This window comes from Spermophilus citellus, assembly GCF_964194105.1.
Source record: "Spermophilus citellus genome assembly, chromosome: 6".
NCBI classification, from domain to species: domain Eukaryota; kingdom Metazoa; phylum Chordata; class Mammalia; order Rodentia; family Sciuridae; genus Spermophilus; species Spermophilus citellus.
In genome coordinates this window covers 24,041,074-24,056,244 of record NC_138187.1, presented here as the reverse complement: position 1 = coordinate 24,056,244, position 15,171 = coordinate 24,041,074, and the positions used below count along the sequence as shown (strand labels likewise).

At 53.8% G+C, this 15,171-nt stretch overlaps 1 protein-coding gene across 2 annotated transcripts in view; it reads left to right on the top strand.

Moving 5' to 3' along the window:
• GALNT17 (polypeptide N-acetylgalactosaminyltransferase 17) overlaps window positions 1-14,959 on the top strand; it is a 352,801-nt gene extending 337,842 nt beyond the window's left edge. For both annotated transcript variants that reach the window (XM_081296841.1, XM_081296842.1), the window contains exons 10-11: window positions 12,678-12,845; window positions 13,592-14,959. In XM_081296841.1, the coding sequence (XP_081152967.1) occupies window positions 12,678-12,845; window positions 13,592-13,720 (297 nt within the window). In that variant the 3' untranslated portion in view covers window positions 13,721-14,959. The remainder of the gene's footprint in view (window positions 1-12,677; window positions 12,846-13,591) is intronic.
• The last annotated feature ends 212 nt before the right edge of the window (window positions 14,960-15,171 follow it).

The window sequence follows — 15,171 nt, the reverse complement described above, 5'->3', positions numbered from 1 at the left end:
CTAGGAGGACTCATGGTCGTAGGGGGACACTGCCGGTTCCTGATTTGTCAGAATGGATTGAGGAGCTCTTTCCAGGAAGGTGACCTGTGGTCATACATGGCTTCCCAGCGAGGATGGCAGCTAGAAGTTTCGTTTCTCCTTAGAAGTTTAGCTGACTGCTCTGCAGACGCAGGTGTTGTGCTGGGGGTGGCTTGGGTAAGGAGCTCGGGACAGTGAAGGGAGGGGGTTCCCACTTGGCCAGCAGAGCCCTCCTGCTTGCCCAGGGACGTCACTTCCACCAGCCCAGTGAGTGAAACCCGCTGCTCATCTTTCTCTCTTCTTTCTGACTCTAAGGCACAGCGGTACACAGAGTTTGGAAAATAAAAATTTAAACCATCTGCAATCCTTCCACCCCAAACAATTCTTTTCATTACTGAGACTTTTGCTTTCAGCTTTCCTTTTTTTTCCCCCCAAAAGAAACATGTTGATTTGTAGGCTGTTTGCATATCACTGAATTAATAAGGAAATCCTGTTGCTGCTTCTGAAGCGTGGGAGGGGGAGAAGCCCCTGCAGGGAGGTGCTCATGCCATAGCAGGGGGGCTACGGGACAGGCCTGAAACCTCACAGGAGCCTCATTCCCAGGACCCCCGTTCACAGAAGCCTGGTTTCTCTTTGGAGAGGTGGTATCTGTTGGGTGATCATCAAGAGGGTTTGCATCGTGGCAAACCAGGATGAAGGGTGAATCCAAGTGGCTCTGGTTGGTGGAGACATCACAGCCCCTCTGCTGCCATCCACCAGGCACGGACAGCCTCCTAGTGGCTTCCTTCCTGTGGTGTGGGGTGGGCATCCAGGGGACAGGCCTGCTCCCAGGGGCTTCTCTCAGCTTGGCTGCTGCCTTCTGCCCCCAGGGGCCAGGTTTGTGTCTGTGAGACTCCTGCAGGGCCTGAGTTTGGGCCTGGCCACAAGCAACAGGAAACGAGGCCCCAACCTGGTGGACCTGGGGCCAGCCAAAGTCATCGGAGCACCGTAGACTCCTTGTCATGTCACACTCCATCAACACACTGCCCAGTGTGGCTCCCAGTGTCCTTGTCATGTCACACTCCATCAACACACTGCCCAGTGTGGTCTTTGGTGGCCCCTGCCTCTGAGTGAGACTGCAGTCAGTGAATAGCACCTCGCATGCATCCTGTCCCTGAGCCAGCTCACCTGTGGGGATGCTGAGACATGCTGGCCTTTGTCTTCTTGTGCCCATGGGGTCCAGATCACACCTGACCTCACCTTACCCCGCACTCCTCACTGAGCATTACACAAATGTAGTTCTTTGTAAGAAAAAAGTCTGAGTTTGGGAGCCCAATGTCACCACCTTTATTGAGCCACTAAATTTCACGAGGCACTTTAAACAGCTTGTTTTACTTACCTGCTGTGATGTGCAGTGAGGCAGGTGTTACGGCTCTGGTTTGCAAATGAAGAAGCTGAGCCCTTGGAGCAAATGACTCATGTCCGGGTTGGTAGAAACAGCTTCAGGTGTTTGAAGCCTGAGTGTCCATGGGCCAGCTCTGAGGTGGGGGGCTAGCTCTGTGTTGGAGCGCTGGTCCAGCACGCGACAGGGCCTGGGGCTAATCCCCAGCGCAGGGGAGGAAAAGAGCCCAAGTGTCAGGTTTGGGGGTCTCAGAGACGCGGTGCACACAGGAGGATGTGAGGAAATGAGAGTCACCAGGGCAGTGAAGTCGCCCAGAGCCACCAATGGGCAATACTGTCAGTGCATGAAAAACAAGGGATTTGCTCAGCTTCAGCGTGTCCCTTGGCAGAGAGGAGGGGTGGCTTGTGGCTGAGAAACACAGACACCAGCTTCCGGAGTGCCCGAGGGCAACATTGCCAGAAGGGAACTTCCTGAACCCCCAGGGTGGCCTGGGACGCAGCCCCCATGCTCGTTGGCTCTTCCTGGAAACACGCCCGGGCCCAGGTCTAGTAGTGAGAGGGCAGCGGATAAACCGTTCAGGAACTTCCTACAGGGCAGCTGCCCACAGCTTCAAAAGAGCCGAGGGAGGGCTGTGGGGCCCGTCAGCAGAAGCAGCCTTGGAGACCCCAACACTGAGCGGGGGTGACCTTGGGTCCTGGGCAGGGATTCCCGGGAAGTCCTGCCTCTGCAGACAGAGCTGCCCTGACACTCATCTCCTGGCTCTGGTGGTCCTGCTATGGTTATGGGAAGCCACCTCAGGACAGGCTGGCAAAGGGCAGCGGGTCCTCTCTGCTGTCGATTTTTTGTAGATCAAGAGCTATTTCAACACAACAGGGTTTCACACCCGTTCAGGAGGTCCTGGTGCTGAGAGTTGGTGGTTGAGAGGTCGGGAAAGCACAAGGGGACACTGGACCCCGGGTTGACAGCTGCACAGGACAGTCATTTACTGAGATGGGGACACAGGTATGGAGGAGTGACGAGTTCTGTTTGGAGCATGTGAGGCTGGGGAGGGAGACGGGGAAGCCCAGCTGTACCCTTTAGGCCACAAGCCCCCAAGGCCGGAACAGAACCGCAGTGGAAGATGGGCTCCTGGAGTGTGCTGAGGACCCACCCAGATGTGGCCGCATACTCAGTAGCCAGCAGAGCCACCTGGAGAAGCAGAGTCCAGTCCTGCTTCAAGGACCTGTGTGCTTTCCACAAGAACAACAAAACCACGGGTGGGGAGGAACTGCCCATGGAGCATGGAGGCGGCCAGACTGGGCTGAGTGCAGGGCAGGGTTCCTGACGGGGGGGGGGGGGGGGGGGGGGGGGGGGGGAGGGGCAGGGAGTGGCTGTCAGGAGTCCGCAGGGCTCTGTGAGCTGAGCACATGGGAAGGTGGTTGAGGGGAGGCAGGATCAGTGGAAAGGAGCCAGGTGCATCCCTAGAACCTTCTGGAGAATTCAGCAAACACTGAGGGTCAACGCTCAGAATGTAAATGCTCTGTCGTCTTAATTTGAACAAAACTGTGCCAAACGCTATATTTCCCTGGAGTCAAATTGTGGGATATTGGAGCAGGAGCATAGGCTATATATTTTTTTCCTAAGAGAAATTTATGTGCTGGCCTCCTGGAACCATGTGGAAATTGACCAGCCTGTCGGTGCAGATTGGCCCTTCTGATAACCAGGCTTCCGGCTGCTGAGAAAAGCTCTCTAGGCCTGTGGCCCCCGTGCAGGGAAGGTGGGTCTCTGGTGGAGAAGGGCGTGGCGCCCACTGGTGACCCTCACACCCTGAACGTCGTGGGGTGTGTTCCAGAAGTGTCAGCCTGTGGGCCCAGCCGCGGGGAGAAGGACTTCAGGTGAGTGGAACTGTCCCCGCTGAAGAGTCCCAAACCACGAGGACAGAGAAACCTCTGCACCAGGGCACTGGGGAAGGAGCAGCCTCTACAGGGCCGTGGTCACTCCTGAGGGCATTGCACAGATGGACAGACCCAACAAGGCCTGGAGTGTCGCACACTCAGACATGAGGGCACCTGGCCACTCTCAGGTGTGATTCTTCAGATCATCTGCACCCGTTGTCTCGCCTGTGAATATGAGCAGGGCCTCCTGGACTCCTGTTCAGTCCAAGGCCGACTTGGAGTGGACGGTCTGCTTGGGCTGGTGGAGAGCAGTCCAGAAGCAGAGAACAGGCAGGGCCCTCCTCCACCCATGGCCACCTTGAGATACACAAGGGGCAGTAAGCCCAGGGTGAGGGTCATGAGAGCCAAAGACCCAAAGCAGGAATGGGGCATGGGAGTGGCTTTGGGGTGGGATCCAGAGACACCAAGAGTCCGATCCAAAGCATAGGAATCCAGGCAAGGACACAGGGTCTGGACCAAACCAGGAAAGCAAAGGGGAAGGGAGGAGCTGGAGCAGGGTCAGGGGCAACTCAAGCAGCTCCCAGATAGCCTGAGAGCCCCTAGGTACCCAGCTGCCCAGGTGGGCTGTTGAGGCACCAGGTGTCAACCCCTGGACAAGGGTCTGTGGGACAGTAGGAAGCCCAGAGGGTCTGAACTGGAGAGGAGCCAGACCAGGATGCAATGGCCACAGGAGGCCAGCTTGGAATCTGACAGAGGGAAGGAAGTTCTGGGGAAGCACGGCGACTCCCGTTGTCCAGGGGTGGGTGACATGCAAAAAAGTGACATCTGACACAGGCATGCTCCTCTTGTGAGGTTGTGAGGCCCCCTAACCGCTCTGCAAGAGGATCCTGTTATCATTCCCACTGTAAAGATGAGGACAGAGTCCCCGCGGCTGGCATAGCCCACCCAGGTCCACACAGCCACCGAGCGGCAGAGTCTTCCTCAACCTCTGCCCTCAGAGCACCCTGCCTCTCGGGCACCTGTGCAGCCAGGGATGTTGCTTGGTTGGCAGATGAAGGCGGCGAGCAGTTGGCCCCTGGTGCAGATGCAGACCATGCTGAGGAAGAGACAGTACTGGCTAGCGCTCCCCTGCGGCCGGGGACTCCGTTCTGCCTTCCAATTCACACAGGGACAAGAAGGAAATGATCAGTCACTGAGAGAGCCTGCTCACCTGCCCTATGCAAGGATGGGGAGCCTCCAGGGAATTGCCTCTGGATCCCTGGAAGGCCGCCTGGGTACCTCTCCCATCTGCCCTTTCCTACCAGCTCTTCCTGCCCTTGTCCGGGGGAGCCTCACCTCAGAGACCCCAGCCTCTCCACAAGGCTCTGTGGACCAGACCCTGTGACCCAGCCACCATGTCACTGCCCTGCCATACCTCCTGGAACTGCTGCTTCAGGAAAACCAATTTTGTTTGATAGACAGGGCACAAGCACATCTCCCTGTTCATTCCAAGGAAGGAGTGCATCTTCTGGAAAGAGTTTGAATCCAGCATTATGTCGGAGGCCAAAAGGAGGTTGAGGGGGAGGTTCTTGGGACCACACCAGCCCCAGGAGCTGGTCTTCTTGCAGAAGACACAGGGTTCTGGAGCATGCCTCCTGAGCTCCCCACTGGGTCTTCGAATCACCTTTATGGAGGTTTAAGGTAAGTACGATACTAACGTGCCTCCGCTGAAAGGCCAGATCTGAGGAGCTCTGACAGGTGTATGTGCAGACGCAAGGGCCTCCCTAATCAAGACAGAACGTCCCACCCCTCACAGGGCTCCTTGTGCCCTCTTTTCTCTGCCCCTCACCCTCAGGCATCCACTGCTTGACCATTTTGAGATAATTTTTGTCTATATTCAGTTTGGGACCTGGCTTTGGGATCTGCCAAAGGCCACGCAGGCAGCAGCTCCCAGGCCTGTTTCCGCCAAGCCTAGATCTCGGCTCTTGGGCCAGCCTGGAGGGCTCTGTCCATGACCCAGCTGCCTCTTCCCCTGCCTGGCCCAGCTTCCTGCATGCACAGGACAGTGAGGGGGAAAATCTTCTGATATGACCAAGTGCACATGTCCGTGCAGTCCCAAGAAGCCATTATTGTGGGCTTCAGCGAAGCAATCAACGAATGAGTGCCCCCCAAGAGGGTTGGAGTCAAGGGCCACGTCTTTGCATCTCACCTTGCATGTGAGTGGTCTTCCATTGTGAAGGTAGATCCTGTGAAGACAGAGGAGACCCTTAACAGTGACTCTGTTGAAGTCTTGTTCCTGTGACAGCCTACTGGATAGCCCTGGGTTCCGGAGTCCTTCACAATTACCCGCCTGGCTTCTGTTTATCTGGCTCTACCTGCGTATTTTAGTTCTCCCTCCAGGCGGTCGAATGTGGGTTAATAGTTGTGCATGTCTTAGATCAGCTCAAAGAGAACTTTCTTTTTTCCCCTAAATGAGAACTAATTGTCTTTGAATGCAGAGGTTTTTTCCCTAGTGCATTAGGGTCGTGGATTGTGACGTTCATCTCTCCTCCTGGGCCCAACAGCCCCACTTAGAATAATCCCATCAATTCAGAAGGGATTTACACAGAATTTGCTTTGCCGGGTCCCCAGGCCTTGTAACAGTGCGTTGGCTACTGCTGTCCTAAGCTGTCCTAAAAACAGCAGCAACAGCCAAAATGACATGAAGTGCAAAATCATGTGAGTTAAGAGATCCCATCAGGGTGTCAGCATTGAGGACCCTGTGACATGGAGTGGTGCAGGACAGGGATCCTCCCCCCAGGGAGGATAGGGTGGCCTGTTTGTGAGAAGCATCGGTCATCTGTTAAGCCTGAGAAGGAGAGCAGGGCCTGTGGTGGCCTCCCTGGCAAAAGCTCACCCTTCCTGCAGTGGGCAGAGCGGGCAGTGAGGCTGGGGCAGGGGAGGCTTTGAGTGGAGCCTGCAGGCTGGTGGTGTGAACAGAGCCGGGAGGTGGGGAGGCAGAGCCCCACCAGTGAGGACGGCTCTGTGGAAGCTCAGGTCAGACCTGTCACACATGGAGGTCACAGAAGAAGCATCTGGGAGGGGCGGGGGGTGAGGGCAGCAGGAGAGGAAGACAGTACCTGGGGATGAGGAGTGGAGCCTGGGCAGAGATGGGGGTGCTGGTGTACACCTGGGTTGGCAAGTCCCAGGCCCTCGTGAGCCTAGAGGAGGGGAACCCTGTGGCTCCCAACAGAGCCCAGTGGGGGAGCCTGTGCCTCCCCTGCCCCCATTACCTAGGGAGGTGGTGACTGTGCAGACAGCCGCTTGGCTATGACTGTGAGGTACAGAGAGAGGGCATTGGGAGCAGGGTTCGTGGGACTCCTGGTAGACCAGTCCACCACCTAACCCTGTGCGCACTGTGCATTCACAACACAGCAAAGAAGGTAAACAGCTTGGGAGGAGTCCACCCAGAGCAGTGCGAGACTTGGGCACCGAAAACCTCAAAGCATCGTGGAAGATACCAGAGACCTAAGGGCAAAGCTCTCTGTGAGCAGCGGCTTGACTCTCTCGATGGCAACGCTGCCACCGACCTACAGATCTTGCACAATCCTGATCAGAACTCCAACTCCCTTTCTTCCATAGACATGGAAAAGCCGATTCTAAGATTTATATGAAAATGGGAGAGATCAAGGGAAGCCAGAACCCTACTGAGAAAGGAATGAGCTGGAGGAAGATTCACACATCCCAGTTTTAAAACTTACTACAAAGCTGTAATAATCAAGCCCGTGTACTACAGGCAAAAAGAGAGACTCGAGATCAATGGGATAGCCCTGAGAGCCCAGGAATAAATCCTCACATTTACAGCCGATTGATTTTTGACAAGGTGGCAAGACACTTCAATAGGGAAAGAATAGTCTTTTCAACAAACGGTGCTGGGATAGCCAGGTAGCCACATGAAAAAGAATGCATGTGGACCCTTCCCTTACACCAGTAGAAAAGGGCCTCTGATGGATCAAAAACCCAAGCTCAAGAGCTAACAGGATAAAAAGTCTCAAAAACATAGAGGGGTAAGTCTTCATGACCTAGATCTGGCAATAGTTTTTTAGATCTGACATCAAAAGTGTAAGCAACCAAAGAAAAAAACAGAGAAATCGGACTTCATCAAAATTAGGAACTTCTGTACCTTAAAGGATGCTATCAAGAAAGTGAAGACAACATTCCACTCAATGGAGGGATATGTTTGTAAATCATAGATGTGAAAAAGGTCTGGCATCTAGATTAGGAAAAGAATTCTCACAGAGCAACAGTAAAAAGAAAAATAAAGAATTTAAAAAAATGGACCAAAGATAGATGGGCACAATAGCAGGAACCCGTGACCCTAGCCACTTGGGAAGTTGAGGAGAATTGTGGGTTCAAGGCCAGGCTGGGCAACTTAGTGAGAACCCATGTCAATAAGATAAAACAAGCAGAAGATCTGAACAGACATTTTTCCCAAAGCAGATACAAAATGGCCAATAGGCACATGGAAAGATGCTCCGCGTCATTTATCGTTAGAGATGCACGTCAAAACCATAACAGCCACTGTAGGAAAGCACTGGGACAGCTGCCATCCCAAACACAGACAGCAGGATTGGCAGGATGTGGAGAAATTGGTACCCTGGTTCATTGTGATGGGAGTCTGCGCCATGCCGCTGCTTTGGAAAAGAGTCTTTGAAACAAAGTTACCATATGACCCAACAGTGAGCAGTTCTATTCCTAGGTAGATAACAAAGAGACCTGAAAAAATATGCTCATAAAACATCAGGTGTGAGTGTCCATAGCAGCAAGATTCACAATAGCCCTACAGTGGAAGGACCCAAGTGTCCGTCACTGGTAGATGGATAAACAAAGTGGACTAAGAGATGAGGCACGACTTGGAAGGGACACTGAAGCTCACGGATCCATGCGGCTCCAGGACTGGAGAGGAGAGGGCCAGGGGCCGCAAAAGGAAGAGAAGAAAGGCATCACCCAAGAGCGCAGTTCTGAGGCCCTGGAGAGGAAGTCCAGTAAGCAGGGTCACCAGGCAAGGGAACAGCAGGGTACAGTCTCAGAGGCAGGAAGGTCTGCTAGGGATGCAGAGGACAGGGCCGACATCCTTCAGAGGAAGCCATAGTCTGCAGATGGCATCTTGAAAGCTCCTGACCCAGCACCGGGGCAGAGTGGGGTCTGGTTGGCAGCGGGTCCCGGCTCGCCACCTCCTGCCTTGTGGAGGAAAAGCAGACCTGAGATCTGTTGGCCTGACTTGGCCTCCGTCGTTCTTCAGAGCATTGTCCTTCTTCCAGCTTCCTCGTGGAAGCAGCCAGGCACTGGCCTGTCAGTGTAGATGGCTCAGGGCTCTGTGTCTTCCCCCAAAAGGAAATGCCACCAGGGCCCCCATGCCTGCCTGTCCACTCTGATGCCCAAATGGGCTTGGGGCGGGTGTGTGGCCTCTGCAGGGCCTAGCAGCTGGTCTCGCTGTTTCATGCCCTAATGGACCTCAGGTAGGAGAACCTCTAGCTCCCTGCGGCATTCAGCTCCGCTCTTTAAACTTCTGGGTCACAGATACACTCGGCTAATAAATGTTCCTGGCTTTGCTCATTTGCTGCTGGATAATAGATTGATTCATAATTTCAATAAGCAGCTGTGTCTATCTTTCCCCTGAACGTAAAGACAGCTTGCTGTCATTCATCACTTTGCATTTGGTGAATTTAGATATATTCAGGGGACGTTGTTTAGGGAGGGGAGGGTGGGCTTGTGATTTTCTCAACATTTTGCCTGGACAATGACTCTGATTTGGAACTAATTTGGGTGTAGAGCACACATTCACCGCTTCTCTCTCAAGGGCACTTAATAGACTCCCTGTCACTTGTTCAAGGGGAGCAGGCAGGCTCCCTTTGGGGATCAGAGCTAAGGGTTTGTAAGTCACTTTCCCCAGGAGATGAGAATCTTCTCCACCAGAGAAGGCTCACTCATGTCCCCAAGCAGAGGTGCCTTCTCAGCCACTCTTGGGCAACAGCACCGAGGCTCTCTGAAGAGGCAAGGGTCCTCCAGCAACCTGGGATGAGGCCTCCCTCTTGCTGTTCAGCTGCTGGACCAGGGGCCACTGGGTTTCTAGGGAGCCACAGGGAGAGACCAGGACTCAGCCAGGTGACCAAATATGTTCTTGCCTCAGTTTCCTTGACTAGAAAGTGGGGACAATAATAACGTTTCTCTCACTGAGTCCTGAGTGTCACATCACCACTCCCTGTGTGGCGCTGGGAATGACTCAGGGTGCACCTTCAACGTCTGCCAGCCACCTGGCACGTGGGGTTAGGAGAGCACAGACGAGAGCTGTGCTGGCCTCCCCCGGGGGTCCTCACTGTCACCAGCCTGCGCTGCATCCTCTCAGTGAGAACACAGCCCCGTCCTTCTGCTCCCAGAAGCTCGTGGCTGAGCTGGGTTTGAGGACTCCTGGAAACATGCCCATAGGGTCCAACTGGGGGGATGTGGCTTCAGGGTTTTTCACTTATTTTTTTATTTGTTCTTTTTAGATATACACAACAGTAGAGTGTATTTTGACATATCATGCATACATGGAGTAGAACTTCCCATGCTGTGGAGTAACACGGGTCGTGTATTCATGCGAGGAAAGGAAAGATGGCTCCAGTCCACTCTTCTGTCCTTCCTATTCCCATCCCCCTCCCTCCCCTGCATTCCCCTTTGTCTAATCGCATGAACTTCTATTCTTCCCTACCTGCTTATTGGTGGGTTAGCATCCGCATATCAGAGAGAACATTCGGCCTTTGGTGTTTGGGGATTGGCTTATTTCACTTAGCATGATAGTCTCCAGTTCCATCAGTTTACCGGCAAATGCCATAGCTTCATTCTTTATGTGCATATACCCCACATTTTCTTATTCATTCATCAGTTGAAGGGCTACCTTGGTTGGCTCCATAGCTTAGCTATTGTGAATTGAGCTGCTGTAAACATGATGTGACTACATCACTCTAGTCTGATAATTTTAAGTCCTTTGGGTATAAACCAAGAAGTGGAATAACTGGGTTAAATGGTGGTTCTATTCCTAGTTTTCGGAGGAATCTCCATACTTCCTCCATAGTGGTTGCACCAATTTGCAGTCCCACCAGCAGTGTATGGGTGAACCTTTCCCCCCACATCCTTGCTAATATTTGTTGTTGCTTGTATTCTTGATGATCACCATTCTGAAGGAGTGAGATGAAATCTCAGTGTTAAGTTGCATTTCTCTAATTGCTAGAGATGATGAACATTTTTTCACATATGTGTTGACAATTCATATTTCTTCTTCTGTGAGGTGTCTATTCAGTTCCTTAGCCCATTTATTGACTGAGTTACTTGGGGTTTTTTTGGCGTTAAGTTTTTGAGTGCTTTATATATCCTGCAGATTAGTGCTCTATCTGAAGTTCAGGTGGCAAAGATTCTCTCCCATTCTGTAGGCTCTCTCTTCACATTCTTGATTGTTTCCTTTGCTTGAAGGAGCTTTTTAGTTTGATACCATTCCATTTATTGATTCTTGATTTTACTTCTTGTGCCTTAGGAGGTTTGTTGAAGAATTCAATTCCTAAGCTGACAGGATGGAGAGTTGGGCCTACTTTTGCTTATGACCAGCCAAAAATACTATAGCCAGCAAAATCAAGCTTCAGAATTGAATATTGAAATAAAAACATCCCATGATAAGCAAAAATTAAAAGAATTCACAACTAGAAAGCCTGCACTACAAAACATACTCAATAAAATATTTCATGAAGAAGAACTGCAAAATAAAAGTGAAAACAGCAAAGGGAAGAACTGCACTAGAAGACTAGTCAATCAAAGGAGAAACTGATTCAAATTAAAAACCAGAAATAAATCAAAATGACAGGGAATAAAAATCATCTCTCAGTAATAACATGGAATGTAAATGGCCTACAGTCATCAATCAAAAGACACAGACTGGCATATTGGATTGAAAAACAAGAGCCAACCATATGCTGTCTCCAGGAGGCTCCAGTTTTTCAATGATGATCCTCACCACACGGACAACCTACTCTTCTGTGAACATGCTTTCAGCACTTGCTCTGTGATTTGCTTCTGGCAAGAAATGAAATTAATTAGAGTTAGTCCCTGCCCCTCAAATGGGTGAATGCATTTTTAAAAAGTTCCATGGACAGGAAAGGCAGGGCAGGGGAAGCCTCAGCCTACGGGCCCTGTCATGGTCAGGGGTGCCAGGCATACTGTCTCTGGGTTGGTCAGCAAGTGCTACGTAACAATAGTGGCCTCTGTGTCCACAGGTCGGCTGATGGTTCTGGGATCTGGACTGGGCTTAGCTTATGTGGGCCTGGTCCAGTCATATACCCCCTCTCCTCAGCTGGCACGCTGACTGAGGGCTGCCTGTCCAGGGGCCTCCTCCACGTTGGCTCTCGGGTGGGCCAGCAGCAAGCCAGCCAGGGCTACACCCAGGGCAGGAGAAGGGCCCTGGAGCAAGCACAGCTAAAGGCCACACCCTTGCTTCTGTTGCACTCCATAGGCCAAGGTGTGTCACGGGAAGAGAGGACCCACTTCCTGATAGAAGGTGCTGTACAGCTGTGTTGGCAAGGGGGACAGAAGAAAGAGGGCCACTTCTGCAACCAACTTGCACAAAGCAACCCCCAGGATCGTGCTGCCGTTTAGCAGGCCCCTGTTTAGTGTCAAACATAAACTTTTGTTCCCAATTCTGATTATTTTCTTGGAATAGATTTCTAAAAGTGGATTTTTTGAATCAAAGGTGGTAAATGTTTTAAAAGCAAAAAGTACATATTTAGAAATCACCCTGTTGAAATGTTGTAGGAATTACCCTCCCTCTAGCCCTACTAAGAGAGGGGACAGTTCCTAAATTAGGCTAACACTTGCCAAAATGTGAATAATCTTTTTTAAAATGTGGTATCTCACTTGTGTTTTCACTTTTTACTTCTTCCAATGCCTGCCTATGGATTCTAATATCCGTGTCTTCTTCACTGAATTGGCTCTCTGGTCCCTTCCCAGCAGGGTAGAATTCATGAATCTCAATTTACAAAGAGGAGGACATGGGGACTCAGAAAGGCTGAATGTCTTGTTCAAGGTGACTCAGCAGCTGGAAGCAGGGCCAAGCTTCAGAAATCACATCCCTGGTTCCTCCTCATATTCCCACTCCCCTGTGGGCTGGACAGAAAGCTGGTCCTGCAACATTGAGGACTTAGAAAGCACATTAGAATGTGACTCTGGGAGAGCTGTCCCCAGGCCCAGCAAGCTGAGGGCTTCCTGGATGGGGCTGTCCTGCAAGTCGGGTGCATAGGGTGCTTGTCACAACTGAGATGGTGGCGAGGACAACAGGGTGGACAGAGGCAGAGGTGGGCTGCACTGCAGAGCCACGGTTGCCCTCTGGCCTCAAGCCACCCTCACCCCTGCTCTCTCTGCAGCTTGCACGCTACACCAAGGAAGGCTTCCTGCACCTGGGGGCCCTGGGGACCACCACGCTGCTCCCTGACACCCGCTGCCTGGTGGACAACTCCAAGAGCCGGCTGCCCCAGCTCCTGGACTGCGACAAGGTCAAGACCAGCCTCTATAAGCGCTGGAACTTCATCCAGGTGAGGGCTCCACCAACAGGACCATGGTCAGGGCAGTGCAGAGGCTGCAGGCCACAGAGAGAAGTCCAGGTCCCCAGGTCCCCAGCAAAGTGCATCCCAGAGCCAGGTTTCCCACCCCTGGCCAGGCTTGTGGACACAGGACATGTCCCAGGAGGAGTCAGGGGGGCTTCTGTGGGCAGCAGCCTGCCTGGTTCCCACGCCATGCGAGGTTGGGGATTCTGATGGACCCAGAGAGGGGAGTGTGGGAAGGACCCCTGGACCTGCCCAGTACGACGGCCAAGTAAGTCTGGGAAGTCAGACCTCAAATACTCCAGGAGGTTCCTCCTCCCAATTCAGCTACCCCGATGCTCATCTCATGTCCAGCCACAGGAGCTTGGGGAGCTCACTTATGTTCTGACCTTAAGGTCTGCGGGGACGTGCCCGTGACCCCTCTGCTGTGTGAGGGATATTGGTGGAATGTTTTCCCCATGGGGTGTGCCTGCCCAGAGCTGTGGAGGTTAAGAGTCCCTCCCTCTCTCCCTCTCCCTCCTTACCCTCCTCTCCCTCTCTCCCTCCTTTGCCCTCCCCCCTCCTTTTTTCTCCCTCTTTCTCTCTCTCCCTCCCTCTTCCTCCCTCTCTTTTCCTCTCACTCTCTCTCCCTCCCTCCCTCCATCCCCTCTCCCTCTCTCCCTCCCCCTCCCTCCCTCCCTCTCCCCCTCCCTCCCTTCCACTTTCCCCCCCTTCCTTCTTACTCCCTCTGCCCCCAGAACGGAGCCATCATGAACAAAGGTACAGGGCGCTGCCTGGAGGTGGAGAACCGGGGCCTGGCCGGCATTGACCTCATCCTCCGCAGCTGCACAGGACAGAGGTGGACGATCAAGAACTCCATCAAGTAGCCAGAGGAGCTGGGCCACCGGGTGCCCAGCCCAGGACAGGGCCAGTCCGTCCTCAGGCCCAGCCCACGTGGTGGAGAGAGACAACAGGAGCCAACAGGTGCTGGGTGGGGCCCAGGCTCCTGCAGGACAGCCGGGGACCCCAGAGGAAAACTCCATGTCCCCTGTGGCGTTCAGCCACCCTAAGGTTCCTACACCCTGGAAAAGCCCCCGATGCTTCTCTGGGAAACCAGGAGCTCTCCTCTGCATCCCCAGAGGTGGCCTGGGACCGAGGGACGAGACTGTCCATACCTCTGCACCATCTCCCACCCCAGGGTCAGCATCTGGGCCTGGCAGGGTCCCCTCCTCTTCTCATCCTTTGCCACCGCAGCAGCTTCTGAATTTCAACCTCACCCTCAGTGAAATGGGGGGGGGGGGGTGGAGCCTCAGCCACATTGGAGACCCGCCCTCAAGGGGGCAGGAGCCTCCGGACCCCATTTCCACTGAGGTTGCTTCTGCTCAGATGCCCCTTCACGCCCCAAGGCAGGTGCTGTCCCCGAAACTTCCCATCAGGGTGGCTTTGGGGCTACAGCTCTGGCGCCAGGTTCCTATGAACGCTCATGGACCAGCTGTCCGGCCTGTGTCCTGCTGGAGGGCCCCACAGGTGGGAGCCAGGCTGGGGCCACAGTCCTGGCCCGTGGAGCAGCCAGGGCCTCCCTGCAGCGGGAGGGCCGCGGAAGCCAGCCTGGAGCCCGCACAGGAAGCCCAGAAGAACTGTTCTGCTCGCTGCACTGCAGGCCGTGCTGGCCCCTGGGCAGGGAACAGCCGTGTCCTCCTGGGAGTGGGGAGTGTTGCTTCTTTCCAATTGCCCTCTGGTTAGGGTGCACTTGTAAATCAGAGTTAATATATGGACGCGTGCGTGCACGGAGCGAGTGGCCAGGTGCGTGTGTCTGAGTGTGAGTGTGTGGCAGAGCAGAGGCAGCGCGGGGCCTTGACTGCTCGACTTCCCCGATGGGACGAGCTGCTGAGGAGCTGGGGGTCGGCCCCACGTTCTGGTGGAGGACGAGACTTAGCCTGGCCTGCTGTGGTGCCCCTCTGCCGCTTACCCTCTGCCATGGCCGTCCTTGGCCAACCCTGCCCAGAACCAAACCCTGTAGCTGCCCCGTTGCCCTGCGTGGGGTTCCCAGCGTCTCCTCTGGTGACATCCCGTTGGCGATCTCCCCGCCCCATCTCCCACCTGTGAAATAAACACAGTCGTGCTTCCCAGTGGCCTCCGGGGCTTCTTCATTGCTGCAGAGCCCAGCTCGGGAGGGCCTCCAAGCAGCAGTGGGTGGCTTCTTGCCAGTTAGGCTAAGACAGAGCCGTCTGCCCCAGGCACTCCCTCCTTTGCCCCAAAGCTGCAGGGGGTGTGACCCTTGACCCCAGCTCACTCACCCTGGTTGAGCCTGGGTTAGGAGATCAGTGTGCAGGGGAGA